Genomic DNA, 21,858 nt, shown 5'->3' with positions numbered 1-21,858 from the left:
ACTATTCCTTGACACCGACACTCGTTGAGTTATTAATCGATGAAGCATTTTAAAATGTCTGCCTCAGTTTTGTCTACTACTTGAATTTAAAAGAAGTACAAGACAATTATCTTCCTCTTTTTCGTATCAATAATCCAAATTTAAAATTTTGTTGCCATGCTTAATTACCTGGTTTTGTCCATTAGGTTCCTTCTACTGCTGTTAGCCGAGCACGATAGGCAATCCGGCAGAGACGTCGTTTACTAATTCTTAAAAAGATATTATGTAATATGTCAACAATAAAAAACATAGGTATCTCATTTGGGTATACAGTCAGGAGCATTTATATATACTTAAATACTTCACTTATGTCTGTGTTAGTATTATTAGTCATGACTGTACAATACTGTACATGTGTCTTACACCTGTGTTATGATATCACAAACTGTTAGAGCAGGTTAGAGCCAAACAAATTGTATTTCACACGAAAGAATTACATTTAGATTAGCGAAGATTATTTTGCATAACCTATATATTTTTTAAATACTGTAGAAAAATGTTGTCCTACTATTTTATCAGTTTATTAGTGCTTGAACTACTTGCGAATCTTTGTTCTGTGGCTATTTGTTCCTATTCGTCTGCATTTTGTTCGTAATCACTAGCATAATTATTGGAATACCTACACATGAAAAAAAAACTTAAAATATGACGGACTCGATGACAGGAAATGTCTGCTTGTTCTCATAATATAAAATTTCGCTCAGAATTTTCAATGTTTAACCACCAGCATAAGTAAAAATCAAGCTTTCCCAAACAACTACAAGTCTTCTTAAGAGAACGCGTCACAGAAAAATATAATAGCAATAACACTAAGGGCACAGAATTTCTCGCGTTTTTAAAACAATTGGTGTTAATAAAATAGGCATAGAATCGAAAGACTTGCAAGATAGGCGTCTCCTTGCTGCGTTCAGGGTCGTCGAAGTGATAACCTCCCGAGTCTGCTTTGGACCTCCGGCAGCAGCGCTCGTTCAGACTCAAACGAGCATCTCGCTCTTCTGCGCCGCGTCTCGAAACACCAAGTCTATAAAGGCCACCGCCGCACACAAAGGAACAGTTCGCCTTCGATCTCCGCCCATGACGTTTATTTAGAACACGCAAGCGAAAAACATTAACGTGGAAAACTTCTTGCGATGATTGCAAAAGTGAAAAGTTTCATGAATACCATTTGAATAACCCTCCTTTTATGCGCGCATGCGTGATAACCTCACTGTGATTGGCCGTGCATAGGAACGTATCGAAAAAGCATGAGTGAAATGAATGTAAAGTGTGTCAGTCGCTCGGCGTGCAACAGCAAAGGGAGCATGATTGTGGTTTCGAACCGGCTACCTTTTATTCTCAAGAGAAATGAAAAAACCGGGGAGTTAGAGAGAAAAGCCAGGTTAGTGCTGCAAGAAAATGTCATTTTAATTTTTTTTTACTTATTATTTGGTTCACTTCAGATACTAATTCAAATTGTACAAGAGCATCTTAAGCAACAGTGCCCACACGAAGTGCAATGAGAAAAAAAAAGCAATTTGTTCATTTTAGTTAAGGAATTAACATATTGCTGCTTAACAGTTATAAATTATGTCCTTATGAAAGTAATCTTTACATTGAATTTATATAACTTTTATTAGGAAAAATCGATTTCGTATTTTCTAGAATTATCCCGGCTCGTGCGGAAGCCGCTTCCTCCCCAACCCTCCGGCCTGTCTGCGTATTTTTACTTTCTTCGTACCTAAATCGTCAGCTTTATCTATACAATTGTGATAATCTTTGTGAGTAAACACGGCTATTTCGACTTAAATTACGGTAGTTGACCTTGACCATCGTTTCTGCACGTTATTTTTTCATTGACTGTCAATTTTACCGTCGCTTAACAGCTGAGTTGATTCCTAAATGAAGCTTCCTGTAACAGTGCACTAATTTTAATTACCGTTAGGTACTTTGTTTATTATTAATTAAGTTTTGTTCAATAGAACAAAAATTATTGTGAACAAATTGAATATTTACATCAATGGTTCTAGTTTGTTGTCATTTGCCTTGCCGATTGCCGGCTGAATGGCAGTAAGTAGGCCATTCATAGTAAACACGAAACGTGAACACCTTGGACTTGAATTATTTTTGTTATCGTCTGTTTTTAAAGGTCGTAAGTCAACAAGCCCATTTTTACTAATAAAAAAATTAGGAAACTCTAACGAAGACGAGTATTGATTACTGTTATCGTGAAGGTAGGACTTCTTTCACTTTTAACTTATTCAAGATACCTAGGATCTAATATATAAATTATGAAAATTTATATTTCTTCTTCGTATTACGTTTTTGTATACATATGTTGTTTTGTTCTCTGATAATCTCTTAGATTGTCATAGGACTTACAACCTAAATAATCTACTTAGTTTTGTGAAAATTATCATTCATAAAAATAGAATCGTAAAATTTAATATGCCATTAAGCATTGAAAAATGAGTTCGTTTTACGATACTATTTATTCCTACCTCACAGTGACGTTACCCTACTAGAAATTTCTCTCAATATTCTTTATTTCATTTTTTTACAAAATATCCGAATCTGAATATCAAATAGGTACGCCGACGTATTACAGCTTTCAACTTCCAACGATCCCTGCATACTCATTATTTTCATGCAAGCGCGTTGGTATATAATAAAGTAGGAATATATACTTTATATATTCCTACTTTATTGGTTATTTTTAAAGATTTATGTAGTGCGTGTAGCACGTTTTCTGCAAACTCTGTTGACATAGTTACCTACCTGTCGCATGTATATATATATTAAACCGGTATTTTGTAACATTAAACCGGATTAACTGTATTATTAACTTAATCATATGTGTCAACTGTTCCGTGGAACTGGTTGTTAAATTCTAAGTAGATAAGTAAATAGTTTTTTTTATTAAAACATTCACACATTTTCAATTACGGTTTACTTAAATTAAAAAATTGAAAATATTATAATGCCCTTAGGTGCCATTTCTTAGCAACTCGAACCAAAAAGGAACTATAGAAGCGTTTAGTTCGGCTATTTGGTATTTCAACGACAAAAAAGTGAAATTTGTGTCTACGTCTTGTAGTCCGATGGAGGAATAGTGAAGATTCTATCAGCTAAAATCTGAATTTAGTAGAATATCAGATAATAACATACCCAGATAGTTAAAAAATATTGATTGTTTTATCAACAAACCGATACAATACCAGTGGCATATTATTCCTTGAACCCGCATCTCATCCACGGGTAAACGCCACTGATTCAAATAAACTTGGCCACTGCGGGCATTATTATACAATTGTAGAGGATTGCGATCTCTATAACATGATTTGTCAACGAATCACTCAAAGACAAAAGTCCTGTCGGTCGAACACCCGGCAATGAATAATAAACGATTAAAGGAAAATCTTATTTCCTCCTACATCGGTATTTATGAACTACTTTCATGTTTCACGGTTCAAAATTCAGTTTTATAACTAGATCCTACTAACTAGATGTATCTTACTGAAATAAATGAAAACAATCTTGATACGCCTTTTATTTAAATATATTTAGTTTATTAATAGCGAGAAGATAATTTTTAATTTTATAAATGTATTTTTTGAGTAAAGTATATTTACGTAACGAAATGGACTCTACAAATACTTTGGTCATAGCAGCAGGAAAAGCATAATAAAATTTACCAACAGCAATTTCTCCCCACGCAAATTGTAAAAGTCTTTATTAGTCTAGCTGGAGATTATTTTATGAATCTGATGAACTAACAACCAATGAGGTACATTTATTTTTGAAAATGTACGCAGGCAAATTTTTTATTTCCTAATTAAATGTGTAATCCATACTATTAATATAAATGCGAATCACAACACATTTATCTCTTACTTTAATCCCTCCCGATCTAGCTAAAGAAGCTGCTTAATGTTTACATTCGTCTGATCAATTTATGTTTGTAGCATATTAATGCTCTTTGATAGGTATTCCTTTTTCCCCATTCTTAATACAAAGCACAACTACAGAATACATAAGGATGATTATGGACAAGAACAAGTTTACGTACTACTTGATTTATCAGCCTTATCCATTATTTATGTACGGTCGCGTTCATAATTGCAGTCATAGTTCGCAAAACTTTATAGCTTGCACCGCTGCTATCACTCACACATTCACACAAATAACACAATAAACAACAAGCGGTGAAGCGTTGGGTATCGCGCCAACAAGAAGAGGGTAGTGAAAAAAAAAAGTCGTCCGCTAATCAACACAGCGACATGCCACACAGCGGAGATCCATGGTGGAACAGTACTAAAATAATGGCTTCATACCGACCAGAATATTTGCGGAACAGTTCGACACATCAGTGGTTACTGTTCGTCGAGTTTGCACCGTGAGGGACTGCACCACAGGCAGCCAGCAAGAAAGCCGTATTTATCCGAAATAAATAAGCAAAAACGTTTAGAATTTGCTCTGCAGTATTTGGATTTTGACTGGCTAAAAGCGATATTTACGGACGAAAAGTTCGTTTATGTCATTACAACACGGCAGGCTTCATTTATGGCGAAGAAATGCAACTCGATATGAAGAAAACAATATTGTGCCAAATATGGAGTCTGGACACATATCTGTAAATATGTGGGGCTGGATGAGTGCTGCTGGACCTGGGGAACAGGTGTGGATAGCAGGACGCGCTACAGCTGCTCATTATGTGCAAGTGCTGCAAGAAACCATGTTACCAACTGTGCGGTGTATTTATCCGATTGATGATATGCCAACAATATCATTTGTGCAAGACAACTGCCCTGTGCATCGAGTCCATATAGTGCGTGAAAGGTTCTGCCAATTTATATTAAAAGTACTAATTACTTAGATAGTATTTTAAGGACAGCTTCAATATCTTTTCTTTATGAAAACGAATAATTAAGCTGTAACCTTAATAATAGGAGATAAGTGGATGATACAATTAGTGTAATATACTATATATGTATAGCTTTATATAATCATCAATGTGTAAATAAAACTATAGGTAAACTGTTTCAATAAAATTTACTAATTTTAATTATTGAATGTTTTATTTTGCTCCCTCTTGTTTAATATTTCTTGCTGATTTCCGTGTTTGAAGATAATACCCGTGGGTATTGTAATTCTTAGATATCAGTTAGTTAGTTAGTCAGTCAGTTACTTAGTTCAAATGGCACCTTGAAACATTAAAAATTGTCAGTAACACTAAAATAGACAAAAAAAATCCTTGAATAACTTTGGAATCCAATTAACGCTAGTAACTAGAACAAGCAAGTGTGAGCAAGCGAGATTATCTCATATATCTTAGATCTCACTTGCTCACACGAAGTAATAAAATTGCTACCCAATAACTTTCAAAGGAACCACTACCTATGTTAGGGTCGTATGCAGACAAACTTTCAACCTTATTGAAATGACATAAGTCTGGCAGTCGCAGGCTTCCCTCTATAGGCAAATCTTATGCAAATAATGACAGACGACGATAACTCGATCGACAATTATCGGGCCCAGTTCGGCGAATGTTAATTACCGTCTCTTTCTGTTTTGTTATGTTATATGTCATAGAATAATAAACTCTTTTACTTAGTAATCATTGTCATTAAAGACCGTATTCATTTGAAGGAATATTTATTCTTATTAAATATGCATGTGTGTGTGTATCTAGTGGAACCACAGTGCACGCTATTTTAACCCGTAAGAATTTTAAAACTATGACTGCAGATATGAACGCGATCGTACATTACTTGTCATCTTGCCCCACGCAGTTGTCTTATGCAGACACATATAGAGTAAATAATAGCAGTATCTTTCTATTTACAAATTTAATTTAGAAAGAAAGAAAAATAATTTGTGGCGGCATCTCTACGCCACAAGTCATAAAAAAAATCACGCGATGCTATCAGTCAAAAACAGCGAAAAACCTAAGTCGCGCAAGCAAAGATTACACGGATTGGAGCAATATATACAACCTCCGACACAACATCGTCGGAGCCGCGGTTCCCCAGGCATAACACCTAGCCTGGCGGAAGATCTTCCCTTTGGTGGCGGTCGAGCCGAATCATCGCTCCCGCTACAATTTTTTTTCTTCTAAATTATTAGTTCTAGTAATTCACGAAATAATTCGAATATTTTGATAGCCTTGAACTAATAGACTTATGACTATATGGTCTTCACTGGCGTACAAGCAAAGAAAAAAAACATAAAACGTAACTTAAAGTAAGACAGAAACAGAATGGTCGCGTTTCTTATCGTAACATTATTAATTATTTGTTACCAAAAATATCTTTCTTGTATTTCTGTAGGGTAAAATTATTTCGCTAGTATAAACGTAGTGTAACATGATCTGAATTAAGTTGGGATAATTCCCTTACGTCTTATTTTTTTCCTGATAGGCAAACCCCGGCTCTTACTTAGGATTGTGATTACAATCTTAGCCTTAAAAAATCAATCACAACGGAATCCGAATTCAGTTATATTCGCATAGGGTAAAATGTAGAAACTAAAAGCTGCCAAATCACAAAAAATATTTTTTTATGCAGCGCGGGAGGCCTGGTTACCGCAGTTGCTCCGGTGGTCATCAGAGGTAATGGGATCTGGGTTGGATGGCCTGGGATACACCTCGATGATCCCAACGAGAAAATCCCGGAGTCCAACCCTAATGACAAGACGCCGACCGCGGGACTTCTCTCCAAAAAGGTATTAAACAAAAATCGCATATATTCATAAAAAAAACTTAATTAGGTGTCTAAAATTAAAAGTGCTTCGTTTGATTGACTTCGATAATCTTGTTAATAGTGTAGTCTTTGGTAGTAATAGTAATACAAGTAAATAATTAACTTGTGAATACTTTATAGTGAGAATCCTACCAGACAACTCAAGGTGAGAAGAAGAAATAGATGAATCAGCACATCTATATGATAAATATGTATCGCAAATGACTAATAATTCAATTGGTAAAGTTTTATGTTTAGATATTTTCTCATTTAACCACACATTAGCCAAATGGCGTATCATTTAATTTCGTCTTGATCTAGAATATTTACCAACTAACAACAAAATAAGCAATAAAACAATTCAATATTAAACCTAAAACTGAAATCCGTCTTATTAATCCAGACTAATAAATTTCTTCGTATAGCCTCGTTTACATACTAAAAAAATTGTCATCAGGCTTCATAATTTAATTACTAAGACGTCATTTTCATAAAGCGAAGTTTGGTGATATTAATAGCTTTTGGGTATTCATATTTATTCTAGTTGATAAAGGTAAGGAGAGTGAACGCGGGGAACATGGTGAATGGAGCTTTGCATGCCTTTATGAGCAGTCAGAAACTATCCAAAAAGGCTCGACTGGCTGTGCACAGGGGCGTGTTGGTCCCGACATTAATGTATGGGAGTGAAAGTTGGGTATGGCAAAAGAAGCATGAAAGCAGAATAAATGCAGTGGAAATGAGAGCGTTAAGGAGTATGATGGGTGTGAAATTGAGTGACAGGATAAGGAACAGCGTGATAAGGGAATGTTGTGATGTGAAAGAAGATGTAGTTACAGGAATAGAAAAGGGTATGTTAAGATGGTTCGGTCATGTGGAGAGGATGAATGAAAGCAGGTTGACTAAGCAGATATACAAGGAGAGTGTGGAGGGAAAGGTCGGAGTGGGAAGACCTAGACGAACGTATCTTGATCAAATTAAGGACGTCCTGGTAAAGGGTCAGGTCAAAAGTACCCGAAACCGCCGAGCTTGTATGAAGAGAGTTATGAATGTGGACGAAGCGAAAGAAGTATGCAGAGATCGTGGCAAGTGGAAAGAGGTAGTCTCTGCCTACCCCTCCGGGAAAGAGGCGTGATTTTATGTATGTATGTATGTATGATAAAGGTATTTTCACATATACATAGATAGCTATATGTAAAAATAATCTATCCATTAATGTACATTATGTAAATCGTGACAAAGCGTATAATATAGATGGAATCTTACAGCAATAATATTTTATGATAGTAGGTACTGATTGTGAATTTATTTAAGACATAATATTTTATCTATTTCCATGTTCTATCACCGTAAGTTTTCCACTACACTGATATAGGTGGTTCAGTATGAATAACTTGTTGATACATTAAATTTTAATATACATATTTATCTCTGGATACTATTTTCAGAGAACATCGCAATAATTATATAATACAAGATAATCAAATTTATTACGCATACATATGAGACCATCTATGTTATACAAAACCTTTAAAATACGTTAACAATTATATAGCTTTTGGTATCGTTAACATTCGGCACTTGATCTGAGGTGCCCGAATGACAATGTTGCGTCGATATTTCAGTATAACACAAACAGAGGACTCCTACTGTAGCATACGTCGTATTTCATAGTTAGATGCGTAAATACGAAATTAACAATTTTTACGAAACTAAAACCATTACAGATCGTGCCGATTCACGCGGAACCCAATCTCTTCGACAGTTACTACAATGGTTGCTGCAACGGAACATTCTGGCCTCTGTTCCACTCCATGCCCGACCGAGCCACCTTCATCGCGGACCATTGGAAGGCGTACATCAAGATCAATGAAGAGTTCGCAGAAAAAACGGTCCATGCTCTGCGTCTCCTCAAGGAACATAAAGAGAAAAATGGGTCAGCGTCGCCGATCGTGTGGGTCCACGACTATCATCTCATGTTGGCGGCTAATTGGATCAGACAGGTAGGATAAAGATATTTTAGTTCGGAAATATATCTATGCAATTCATAATAAAATATTAAATTATATAGTCCTCTTGAATGTCTTGAATTGAAACATAATTTTCTGAGCTTCCCAGACTACTGTTCAATTGATTTTTTTTTTTAATTTTTGAAAGAAATTTATACTTAAATTAATTCTCTTTTATGCCCTTCATTATATTTTTCTTATACAAAAATTATAATCCTTTGCAAATCTACTCGAACATTTTATTGGCTGCCTTACATATTTTTACTGTGATCATTTCCAAATAAAACATTTACGATTTAAGGAAATTGTCAGCTTTAAACATACTTATGACTATGATGATTTAGCACATAGAACTGTAATGAATCGTTAATTTGTTGACAGCGGGTGGAAGAGGACGACATAAAATGCAAACTCGCATTTTTCCTACATATACCGTTCCCGCCCTGGGATATCTTTAGACTGTTTCCATGGTCGGATGAAGTTTTACAAGGAATACTTGGTAAATATTGCTTATTAACATGTTATTTCTCAGGACTCCTTCTCGAGATAATAAAAAATAGCTGTTTCTTCAGGATTAAATGACTGAGATATAAAAAGATATTTTCAAATTGTTTAGTACTTACATATTTTATAAATTTTATCTACCTACTACAAACAAGTATATAACTGTAGCTTACAGCAATGGGTTATAAGATTCGCAAGTGTTGTTAATTTTGTATGTTACACATACATATAATCACATATTGTTACAAATTTTGGTATCTCAGTGTTTATCATACTATTTATATGATAATCTTTTTTTACTTTTTAAGGTATTATGTGTTTCTTCCTTAGATATATGTAGGTGACATTTTTAACCACAGTCGATGTAAATTTTAAATAAAACTAATCTCTCTCTATTTTTAGGTTGCGACATGGTCGGATTCCACATAACAGATTACTGTTTAAATTTCATTGACTGTTGCCAAAGAAAGTTGGGATGTCGTGTGGACAGAAAAAATCTTCTAGTCGAATTGGGCGGGCGCACAATTTGCGTTCGCCCCCTGCCCATAGGTGTCCCGTTCGACAGATTCGTGCAGTTGGCACAAAATGCGAAACCAGTGCTCTCTACCAACCAAAAAGTCATACTTGGAGTCGATAGACTAGATTATACCAAAGGATTAGTACATAGACTGAAAGCTTTTGAGAGATTACTAGAAAAACATCCTGAACATATAGAGAAAGTGATGTTGCTGCAGATTTCTGTACCTTCGAGGACAGATGTGAAGGAATACCAGGATTTGAAAGAGGAAATGGATCAACTAGTTGGAAGAATAAATGGGAGATTTACTACACCGAACTGGTCGCCTATAAGGTTGGTAATTTAGCATCGTTATACACAAGTACTCGTAATAATTTTCATAGGATTTGATGATGTTCATAGTCGTAATGTCTTGTATTGCCAGATATATCTACGGATGCGTCGGCCAGGACGAGCTGGCGGCTTTCTACCGTGATGCGGCCGTAGCGCTGGTCACCCCTCTACGCGACGGCATGAACCTGGTGGCCAAGGAGTTTGTGGCGTGCCAGATCAACAAGCCGCCGGGTGTCCTTATCGTGTCACCGTTCGCCGGCGCCGGAGAAATGATGCACGAAGCGCTAATTTGCAATCCTTATGAGCTGGACGACGCTGCAGAGGTTATTCACAGGTATATAACCACTAAAGTGACAATGTGATGCGAATGAATCTGCTTTGTTAACTTAAAATGAAATCAATAATAAGGTACACTAACGTATGCGCAAGGTATCGAGGAAACCTTTGGTACCTTTACATTAGTAATCGTATAGTTGTACCTACCTGTCCTCTGCTACTTCATCCGCAACTAATAAAAATATACTAACTGTTCCAATCCCTTCAAGTCCTTTTTGCCATAAAAATCTCTGTGCCAATTTACATCAAACCGGGTTCACTAGTTGTAGATAAGATTATCGAGTGCTTTCTACGATTTTTGCTCATATTTTCTGTTCCACTCAATTTTGCAGAGCACTAATGATGCCCGAAGACGAGCGGACGGTCCGCATGAACTACCTGAGGCGGCGGGAGCAGCTCAACGATGTGGACAGTTGGATGAAATCCTTCCTCAAGGCCATGGACTCCTTGGAAGAGGAGGCAGATGACATCGGAGCCACCTCCATGCAGCCCGTTACCATGGACGATTTCGACGAATACCTCTCTAAGTAAGTCGCTGAATGAAAGAATTGGAATGCTAAATGAATGAAGTCCTTCCTCAAGACCACAGAGGAGGAGGCTGATGACATTTCCCCTCTCTAAAGTAAGTCGCTACTTAATCAATGATATATACGAATATATTTTTACTGTAAGTACTATTACCCACTTTGATTTCATTTTAAGTACTTATTTATGGACAGTTTAATAAGAAATGTTGCCAGAAGCATATTTTTTAACTATTATGCGTGGGAGAAAATATTAAGTATATGCTTAGGTACTATTATTAGATATTTTAATGCTTTTTAACTGTAGTGAAAATACTGAAAAATTGTTAACGATCCGTAATAATCTATTCCAATGTAATAGACAGCTGATATATCATTTAGTTTTATTGACAATGGTAGAATTGAGGCCATTCCGCCAATATAGCACCGCAACGATAACTAGTCTCAATCAATACTGTTACAATAATTCAAGTTAATTATACCTACAGTAAATAGGCTAAAATCACAACAAAGTTACTTACGAGATTGGAGTCCTTGATAAATATTAATCCTTTGCATTGATAATGAATGAGGAAAATGTAATTGAGTTCGAATAAACATTGCTGGTAGCAGGACATTTGCGTTGAATATAAAGAACCTTGGATTTTAAAATTTCGTCACATATTTTTAGAGAAGTGCCGTGTGGTTCCCCACACCAATACAAAAAAGAATAGGAATACTCCATCTCCTTCCCATAGATGTCATAAAAGGCGACTAAGGGATAAGCTTACAAACTTGGGATTCTTTTTTAGACGATGGATTAGCAACCTGTCACTATTTGAATCTCAATTCTATCATTAAGCTAAATAGCTGAACTTGGCCATTCAGTCTTTTCAAGATTGTTGGCTCTGTCTACCCCGCAAGGAATATAGACGGGACCATATGTATGTATGTTTTTAGAGAATCACGATTTTTTTTTTCTTTTTAAACTTAGCTTAACTAACACAGAAGCTAGTTAATTTTTTTCCATCTAAAATTTGAAGTTATAGGCTAGTGGATAGATCCCTCTACCAATGCTCCTCGGTCGTCATGTGTAGTAAATGCTTAACACCCTCACTTGTTACCAGATTTTTTTCTTAACGTCTCGTTTTTATTATTTCTTGACTATTATCAGATTGTTTATAAAGAATGCGAAGAATCATTACCCTTGAAACCTTTGATTCTAATTTACTTTAAACATTACGTATAGCATATTTCATAACAACACTTTTCTAGATACATCGGATACACGCAGAAGTTGGCGCTCATGCTGGACTACGATGGTACCCTGGCACCCATCGCACCGCATCCCGACCTGGCGACCCTCCCCTTGGAGACCAAACACACGCTGCAAAGGCTATCCAACATGTCTGATGTGTACATTGCGATTATATCGGGAAGAAACGTCGATAACGTCAAAAACATGGTAAGTCACATGACAATCACCACGTGATAATTGCTCAGAGACACAATCTTGTAAATGATGTTTGATACATGTCAACAGTCCATGGACCGCACCAAATGACATACACTTAATCATGAATTGACTACGAATAAAATATAAAAAAATATGGCCCTTCGGATCAACCCCCTTAATTGAGTTACCTTTAACATAAAGACATCAGCTTTTTATTTGACGGAACTTGAAATTCCTTTATATTTAGGTACAAGTATTTCCTCTAGCTGTCCCATCAGATAAGAAGACAATCATAGAAATAGAAATAATCAGGAATTCTATTGCAAAAACTTTTGGTTGTTTCCACTGTACCTACTCAATAAAAACCAAAACTTTCCATGAGATTGAAATTGCTAAGTAAATTTCGTCATCCTAGCCGTGCCCTCTCCCCCGTATTGACGTCACGTCGCGAGCTGATTATTCTGAGACAATTCACAAAAAAGAAAGTCAACGGCCGTGTATGTACAGACCGCTATCAAACAGTTTCGCTGAGAAGACCCAGGGTTTATCAATACGTGTAAAAAATAAATTATTTATCCGACATAGCGTGTGACCCTCGACAAAGGCTTTGTAGAGACAGCAGAATAATTAATGAGGATATCATAAGTAGAAAGGTAAACTCTAGTATTGAAAGTTACCGTTTCTCAAGCAAATGCTTTCTTGTACAATACAAAAGTATTGATTCTATAAACACCATGCAAAAATTAAAACAAAAATAAACCTACCTCAGCATCATACTGGCTGTAAACAACTAGCGCTGATCTTCCCGTGGTGTCAGTGTTGACGTTACAGACACTCATGCATTACGGATACAAAGAAATGCGTATACATTGAAATAGTATAATGAAAAAAATCAGACATAAAATAACATTTTAAAAAGAAATATAGGTACATAGGTACTGAGGAAAAAACCATAAAAAGCAAAGCATGGTACCTATGTATGTTTCATGTGTATGAAATATACAGACACTGTCCTCTATTCAATACCGTAGTTTTCTTCCGCCGCAGCCACATCTGTTTCGTTCAGTTCAGTTGTTCAGTTTTTTTTTTTCAATTTTGACGGAGGCGATTAAGAAGTAAAGAATAACATAAAAACCAGTGCAATAAAACACGCAAGTAAAGTTTTTCGTGGTATGGTATGGTATTTCATTTACACTTTCTTTAAGACTCATGAACTGCCAACAGCTGAGCATGGAATCGGATACGATATGAAAAAGAGAATTTGAGGGACCCATTGTACATTTCAAACAAAATAAAAAACAAAGTAGGTAGGTAGTTACTTATGTAATAGTGTAGGTTATTTACGAGTAATTAAAAACACTGCCGATTCTTTATCAGCTAAAGATTTGCTCTACATTGACCCATCCATGTGATGTGAACACGTGTGATGGAGCGTGAAACGTGTAGTTTGGCGAAGTCGTTAGAATAGAGTTCACGTTAAACTCAATTTGTGATGTGTGACCCACCGTACATCAAGGTCTTGCATGGATATCTCTCATTGAAGTCCGGTGAACAAGGCTAGATATCGCCGCGCCATGAACTTTGACAAATATTATCGCAAGTAAAACAAAATATTTGTATCTAATAGCTACTCGTTGTGTACAATACATGTACTTACATACCTTCACTGCGCTTTGTCCTAACCGGGTTCAATATAGTATCTAGGTAGTATCTTGGAACAATATTACGTAATCCTGTGACTGAGCATGGGCGGGTGGGTGATATTTGTTTATGACTACGATGTTGACACAATTTAAGTAGATTCCAAACAATGAACTATTTTGCCCGCTTGACCTCAACGTGACGTAGATATGTCTATTTGTTTATGAATTTAGCGGACAACCGATACGAACGTTTACTGGACAGCGTTAAATATTATTTATTTTATAATATCTACGTACCTACCTACTACGCGTTACTTTCATATTTTACCTAAGTATTTATTGAATAAGCTTATTTTTCTTCTTCTTATATGGATAATATATCTGCCTACCCCTCTAGAAAAGACGCATTTTATACGTTATGTAGGTATGTTATATCTTCTTCTTACTCACTTTATCCCGATCATTACGTAGGCTCGAAACAGTATGTTGATTTCTTGATTAATAGAAGTTATTATGGCACTTATGTACATAGGTACTTCTCGATTTTATAAAACGAGGATACTTAAGTAGATAAGTAGAGGAAAGTAACCAAATATGGGCTACCATTTTGTTTTTGCCTCAAAAATAAAAACTATTAAAAAAATAACCATTTATTGTGGTCAAAATAATCACACATACATTTTTAAAGAGCTAAGTAACAATCATATGTTCTTAATATTATTATATATTATTATCTTGAGCATTAAACAAAATATCAAAATAGATTCTAAATATGGAACAGGTACTTAAATATGGGCTACTAATAGAAACTTAATATGTCTTCTACGAAAATAACAATTATAAATATTTACCTTATAAGAGATCAAATTACTTTGGTAGATGGAAGAAATCACATAATTTACTTACAAAAATCACATATCCAAGTGTCGAACTCTGGCCCAGCACAGTCATTATGTGCCCAGAGCTCACACATTAAACATCTTACCCACAGTTCTCCTGCTGCGTTTTCTGAAAAAAATTCCTGACAAAACATACACGCTGCATCGGCAGTATCAGGAGCCTCTCTTCCTATAGGGGCATCTGGTTCACTATCTGAATCAAATTGGACATATTCTTCACTTACACTTTCTTCCTTGGTCTTGGCTTACTTATTTCCTAAACTTCTTTTGCTTGGGTTACTTATCTTTTGTTTTATTTTCTTTTTCAATTTTCTTCCTACTTGTTGCAATAAGGCCATTTTTATATGGAGACAAAGTTATGACCGAAGCCACAGCAGCCCATATTTAGGACCATAGTAATAGCCCATATTCGAAATTCTTAACTAAAATAAATTTGATCTTGTACTTTACAAATCATATATAGCAAGCAATAAATCGACCGAAAATCATAAAATTAGGTTCGTATCAATGTGTTGTTTAATATTCTTTGATTAAACAACACATTGATACGAACCTCAGAAAACTTTTCGACAGCAACAACACAAGAACAGCTGACAATGGCGACAGCTCGCGCGCGATTGACGAGAGCGAGTGAGTGCGATGTCAAAGCGAATGAATGCGATGGACGATCGTGTTTGTTGTGTCATTCGACTGTAGGTTTTCGAGAATTGTTACTAGCCCATATTAAAGCACTAGCCCACATTTAGTTACTTTCCTCTACTTAATGTCTGACTCTAAACCACATCTTACAACTCTTACAATGTGCTTACAATACCTTAACTTTAAAAAACCTAAAAAGAATAATTACGTTTCTAGGTGGGCATCGAGGGCATCACCTACGCCGGTAACCACGGCCTGGAGATCCTTCACCCCGACGGCAGCAAGTTCGTTCACCCCATGCCGATGGAACTGCAGGACAAAGTCGTAGAACTGCTCAAGGCCTTACAAGAACAGGCAAGTTTACTTTGAAGCCAGGGAAACAAGATTGTTAATCGGACGTGTCTGGTTTTCAGTGATGTATACTTTATTGCTTGGAATGTTCTTTTTTCCTCAGGCTGAATGTCGTAATTAGTAGTAAATTAAGTTAAACTAAACTGCAGCCATTAAAGATATACGAAAAAATAACTATAAAACAGAATAGTTTTTATTTTCTTTCATGTGCACCAGAGAGTGTAATGTTCTTACCGGTTAAAACATCACCTTCACGGGAAAAGATGATTACCCTGCTGTTTGATTAGTATTCATTATTTGAGATTAGACAAGAAAGTCACAAATTGTAACCTTAATTTGTGGCTCAGGTGTGCAAAGACGGCGCATGGGTGGAGAACAAGGGCGCTTTACTTACGTTCCACTACCGGGAGACGCCGCCGGCCAAGCGGCCCGCGCTGGAGGCACAGGCTCGCAAGCTGATCGCCGCCGCTGGGTTCACGCCCGCGCCTGCGCATTGCGCTATAGAGGCACGCCCGCCGGTACAGTGGGATAAAGGTGAGATAAACTTCTGAAGTCCTAAGTTCTAAAGTTAAGAAAGGATTAAAGAAAACAAAATCCAAGAGCGTCGCTACACTCCCAGGATTCTGCTCGTATAACCGGAAAGTTGAAAGTGCCATAGGAAAGTTCTGTGCTATGAATTGTCACGGAGGATAAAGAGTGCAGTGTTTTAAGAAAATGCAAGAACAGTGCATCTCTTAAGATTAGGCTCGTATAACCGGAAGATTGGTATGGAGCGATAAGTGGTTGTGTTTTGGGACATTTTCGAACAAGCAATAGGTACAATTTGATAACAATCAAACAGTGAAGCGAAATTTAATACTAACCTATCTATTAATTGCTAAAATATTTTACCATTCTAAAGGTATTGCGTCGTGAATATAAAATACTTCTGTCGGCAGGTCGCGCATCGATTTATATCCTGAGGACGGCTTTTGGACTGGACTGGTGCGAAAGAATAAGAGTAATTTATGCTGGTGACGATAATACTGATGAGGACGCTATGTTGGTAAGTAGCTATTTCATCCATCCACTTAGATATTTAAAAAAAGAGATTACTTTGTAGAAACACAAATACTTGATTTCGTTAGTACCTAAGAACTCTTGAGGCCTAGAAAAATCGTCGTATCGTAGAATGTTATCAAGGCTAGAACGAAAATCTTACAAAAAATATTTGTTTCACAGGCTTTGAAAGGTATGGCAGCCACATTCCGTATCGCGTCGTCCCAAATCACCAAGACATCAGCCGAGCGGCGGCTGTCGTCACCGGACTCTGTGTTGGCGATGCTCAAATGGGTGGAGAGGCATTTCTCTAGACGCAAGCCTCGCGCCAACTCGCTCACCTACAAGAGCGCGAGGAAAGCACGGGACACACTACACATGCAGATGTCCTACCAACTCCCTCCTAGAACATCCCCGATACAAACGCCACCGCGGAGCCCTGACAAATCCTCCAGTGGCTCAGAATCCAGTTAAAACTGGACTTTGGTTTAATGATTCTGTTGATCATAGCTTAAGTTAATTAGAATTTCATTTTGAAATCCAACTTAAAGGTATATGCTCTTTATGTGCGAAAAAACAAGCTTTTGCGTATTTAGTAACTGAAAAAGTTCAGGTGTTAAAAAGAAAAGAGCACCGAGTAGTGTACCTTTATGACGCACAACCAAACACTGTGCACACCACCTTAATATAATTAATTACATTTGACTACCCTATGATACTATGAATAATATTTTGTTAAGTTTTATAAATGACTTCGAGACCTTTTTGTGCAGTCATACAACCAATTTAATTTTAAAAAAGCATTTGGGCAAATTATACCCACATACCTATTTATTGTAATAAATGTGATAGAATAGTGATGTACAATTAATGTTTAAGTTATGGCTATATCACGATGTCTATGTTATTTGTGTATAAAAGTTTCATATACGATAATATATTCTTAAAGAATTGACCAAAATTTTAGGAGCATTTAATTTTTTTGCAATGCTTAACGTCTCCTGCTTACAAAGTATATTGGAGAAAAATTCACATTATAATTTAACTAAATTATTGATTTTATTTTACTTTGGGAAATTCATTTATTGATATATTGAAATCAAATTCTTTATAGCTATAACTATTTAATATTTAACTGTTTTGTTTATAGACTATTTCTTACATGAAATAAAAAATAATTATGCTTACACGTAACTCAAGTAAAGTGTAGATTCACGGTGTAGAATATAAAGACAAAATACTCTACAATCGATGAAGAAACTAGTCTAGATGGTGACTATTCTATTGTCCGACGTGCACTGAAAAACCCTATCTCGAATTATATCAATGGCGTATTTTTAGATCCATATTGAATGTTTTACCTGAATTTTATGTAAAAGAAATAAAATACTATATAACAGATTTTTTTTTATTGATATGATAAATACCTATATACAAAAGTCATTAATCCTAAGAAAATATCTTATTGAAAAATACATTTTATACGGGGAATGTTGTGCCTTAACAATAAATAAATACAAGTCACGAATTCGTTTAGCCTAAATAATTGTACGTTTCTACTTCAAAGGGATGAAAATATTTGCATTGTCAATTTTGTCTCTATGGGATCAGTCTCAACCCGTCTTTAAATAGCCCTCTAAGTTGCAAGGTGTGCCTGAGTCGAGCATGCCAGTTGATTGTTGGTGACCCAGTGGCCGCTCTAGCCATACACTGAACACCACAGGCCCATAGTTACCTGACCCTTTAACATGCGGCATCCTTGCCTTCTTTATGTAGGAACAGAGAGGTGACTTCATGAATAAGCAATTTCGCCAATACAAAAACCATGACGCAAACTGGGTTATTTTCCGTATTCACCTCCACAACATAGTCAATGAGAAATCATACGAGGATCTCATAAATTTTAAGTGTAGCCTATAATTACCTGGAAAACAATACTGTACTATAAAGATATAATGACTTCAACTTTAAACACCAATTTACACACTCATTCACATATTATAACTAGAGTTCGTATCACAAAGTATATGACTTTCACATGGTGCGTTTAGACGTTGCTGTGCGACACGACTAGCCACGACAGGATGAAGTAGAACAGACATATGGGGTACACCGCCAGCGCTTTCCTCCCGGCGGGTTGACTGTCACCAAGGAATTTGGTCGCCGCTGAAATGTTACCTCATATAAAACCTAACTACATATATATAAAAGTTTTAGCAAGATTCCTTCGCGTTTGGTATCCCAATTCTCAAAGGACCCGAAATTGCCGTCAATTTATATAGACCGGACTGCAGTAGTCTATCGACAGCGCCATCAAATAATTTTTCAGAACTTATAAGGAGTGGACATACAACTACACATTGTATTGACTACGTTGTAGTTCTGCAGATTTGCACAAGAGGCATTGTAATGGATTTACGATTTACTGTTTTTATAATTTCTTTATACATTTCATATTTTAACTAAAATCGGATCAGAATCATAAATGAGTAGAAAATAACTTTTTTTCCAATAACAAAGACTTACCAAATGTAGCCCACATGAAACCTCCCATAGATATAACGAGCCTCAGGAAGAAAAGGAATGTGGTCTGAGTGGAGAAGAGAATGAGGCGGCAGATGATCAGCGCGAGCGCGATCGGGAACAGGCAGTAGCCAAGCACGCATACTGACTGGAAAAATGAGCTGAAAACAAGAATAATAATGGAATCTTTACCAAATACCACACACACAGCAAACTTCAGGCATTGATGCAACTGGGGTATTAGCAGACTTTAATACCTGGACTTTATGTCCTTCTCATTACTTCACACAATATGTTCCCAAAATTTCATGAAGATTGGTTTGGTGTTTTTACTGGAAAGTGGTAACAAAAAATCAGACTACTAACTTGTTTCTAATATTAATATTAGTAAGTTATAGTATGGATCTACTTACATATTGCCACCAAGCAATTTACAATTTAATGTGACTATGGCTGCCCCAATCCAGACAAGGACAAATACTTCTGCAAACTCAGGACCTCCATCATTTGTGTTGTCCAGGTGATCCTTTGAGCCTTGCAGGAAGGTAGCCATCAATGTGCACAATAGCAAAGGGCCCCAGAGATCCCCTGAAATATATGAACAGGCAAGGTCAATTTACAAAAAAAAATGATAAACCTTATTATATTAATCTGCCTTCAACCTTTCCAGCAACATTCTTCACCTTATATTTTTGCATATCCAATCTGCTTTCATTCAGCCTCTCCACATGACAAAACCATGTCGCACAATCAAAAACTGTGCACAACACCTTAAAATAATTACATTTGACTATCCCTTCTCTGAATAATTTTTAATGTTAAGTTTTATATACTTCGAGACTGTTTGTGCAGTCATACAACCAATTTAATTTTAAAAAAGCATTTAGGCAAATTATACCCACACTCCTATTTATTGTAATAAATGTGATAGAATAGTGATGTACATTAATGCTTAAGTTATGGCTATATCATGATGGCTATGTTGTTTGTGTATAAAAGTTTCAAATACGATAATATATTCCTAAAGAATTGACCCAAATTTTGAGAGCATTTCATTATTTTGCAATGCTTAAAAAAGTCTCCTGCATACAAAGTAGATATCTTGGAGAAAAATGCAAATATCATTTAAATAAATTATTCATTTTATTTTACTTTTGGAAAATTCATTTATTGAAATATTGAAATCAAATTTCTTATTATAACTATTTAAAACCATCTTATGTATTTAATGATAAGAAATACGGACTTTTATTTCTTACAGGATAATAAGAAAATTAAATTAAAAAAAATTGTTTTATCTATTCTACATAAACACATGCATAAAATCAGGTCTTTGTCTAATGAGGTACACAAGGCCTTTTTAAAAAATGACATACATTAAGTATCATAAACTAAAAAAACTCACATTCTTTGAGTAAACTAGTTTTTTCTCTAGGGATGAGGACATGATAAAACTTGTTGCCCACTGCTCTGAGGTCTCGCATCTAAAATGAAAAATAACTAATATAAATAAAATTATCTAACACTATTCCTATTAAAAAGTTATGTCTATACATAACTATAAAAAAATAGAAAGCGATGAAATGTCTAATCATAAACTTATATGCGGAATACCTACATCTTAATTACAATCACAATATTTATGTCATGTGTTTAACCATTTGTCAAATATTTTTTTACAAAAGGTATTGATAAATGGGGAGCTTTTAAATTTATGTATTTTTCTTCTTTTAACCAGCTAGTTCCCAATTTTTAATTATAACAATCATTAACTTACAAAAGTCTCTTTGATAGGCTCATCTAACGTGTTAAATTCCATGGAGTCTCCGGATGGTACTCCACGATTTGGTATATTCATTTCACCCTCCACAACCCCAACATCCCCTGCTGGATACATCTGTAAAGAAACATAATGTGTTTGACCACTGATGGGCAGTTGGGCCTGTAAGATTTCGTTGTGAAGTTATTGTTGTTGTGGTCATGATGATTCTGCTGCGGCGAGTCATTCGAATATGTTTTAAACACATAAATAACTAAAACACAAGTAAACAAAACAATGAAAAATATTTCAAGAAAGAGGAAAAAACGCTTGCCTTGTAACAAAAGGAAAATTTGAACCGATACTTACATCATATTTTGCATCAAAAGTAGTCATTTTAATCAAATTTAGGCAACAATTAAATTAATTTCAATAAACTAATTAAAATAGTAGCCTTTTTATTTCAATTTGCAGCGACAGAAAAAAACCTCAAAACACATCATCGGAATAGGTATCTAATGTCAATCGGCCGTCACTGTCATTAATTCCTGACATTGATTTTAACTGACGCATGGCAATGTAATTTTTTTTCCGTT

The 21,858-nt window shown here is 35.7% G+C and overlaps 2 protein-coding genes across 3 annotated transcripts; one reads left to right on the top strand and one right to left on the bottom strand.

Annotated features, from left to right (window-relative positions):
- The first annotated feature begins 989 nt into the window (after nt 1-989).
- LOC106132381 (uncharacterized) lies at nt 990-18,379 on the top strand. Of its 2 annotated transcripts, none has more exons than XM_013331766.2 (12): nt 990-1,417; nt 6,582-6,738; nt 8,480-8,755; nt 9,143-9,260; nt 9,668-10,115; nt 10,207-10,449; nt 10,784-10,978; nt 12,230-12,419; nt 15,808-15,945; nt 16,290-16,476; nt 16,881-16,987; nt 17,164-18,379. In XM_013331766.2, exons 1-12 carry the CDS (start codon nt 1,284-1,286, stop codon nt 17,452-17,454), a joined length of 2,484 nt encoding a protein of 827 aa, XP_013187220.1. In that variant the 5' UTR covers nt 990-1,283; the 3' UTR covers nt 17,455-18,379. The 2 variants fall into 2 exon arrangements, with proteins under 2 accessions (XP_013187220.1, XP_013187221.1); XM_013331767.2 differs by having other exon boundaries at nt 1,276-1,417; nt 8,518-8,755.
- Nucleotides 18,375-21,771, bottom strand: LOC106132382 (protein YIPF6). Its single transcript, XM_013331768.2, has 6 exons — nt 21,632-21,771; nt 21,281-21,400; nt 20,909-20,987; nt 19,917-20,091; nt 19,507-19,664; nt 18,375-19,146 (listed from the first exon to the last, which is right to left on the bottom strand). The coding sequence occupies exons 1-6, from the start codon at nt 21,656-21,658 to the stop codon at nt 19,028-19,030; spliced, it is 678 nt and encodes a 225-aa protein (XP_013187222.1). The 5' UTR covers nt 21,659-21,771; the 3' UTR covers nt 18,375-19,027.
- Nucleotides 21,772-21,858: the final 87 nt, after the last annotated feature.

The sequence above is a fragment of the Amyelois transitella genome, chromosome 14, assembly GCF_032362555.1.
Source record: "Amyelois transitella isolate CPQ chromosome 14, ilAmyTran1.1, whole genome shotgun sequence".
NCBI lineage: Eukaryota > Metazoa > Arthropoda > Insecta > Lepidoptera > Pyralidae > Amyelois > Amyelois transitella.
Note: the sequence above shows the minus strand (reverse complement) of the source record. Positions and strands in the feature narration are given on the sequence as shown.

What these genes read in the sequence shown, in the direction of transcription:
- LOC106132381 (XM_013331766.2), top strand. Translation starts at nt 1,284, where the DNA reads ATGAGTGAAATGAATGTAAAGTGTGTCAGTCGCTCGGCGTGCAACAGC. An exon ending in CGGCTAATTGGATCAGACAG is followed by an intron (nt 8,756 to 9,142) that starts GTAGGATAAAGA and finishes ATTTGTTGACAG; the next exon opens with CGGGTGGAAGAGGACGACAT. An exon ending in CCGAACTGGTCGCCTATAAG is followed by an intron (nt 10,116 to 10,206) that starts GTTGGTAATTTA and finishes TTGTATTGCCAG; the next exon opens with ATATATCTACGGATGCGTCG.
- LOC106132382 (XM_013331768.2), bottom strand. Translation starts at nt 21,658, where the DNA reads ATGACTACTTTTGATGCAAAATATGAT. An exon ending in CTTTTGATGCAAAATATGAT is followed by an intron (nt 21,401 to 21,631) that starts GTAAGTATCGGT and finishes GTTTCTTTACAG; the next exon opens with ATGTATCCAGCAGGGGATGT. An exon ending in AGCCTATCAAAGAGACTTTT is followed by an intron (nt 20,988 to 21,280) that starts GTAAGTTAATGA and finishes TTTTCATTTTAG; the next exon opens with ATGCGAGACCTCAGAGCAGT.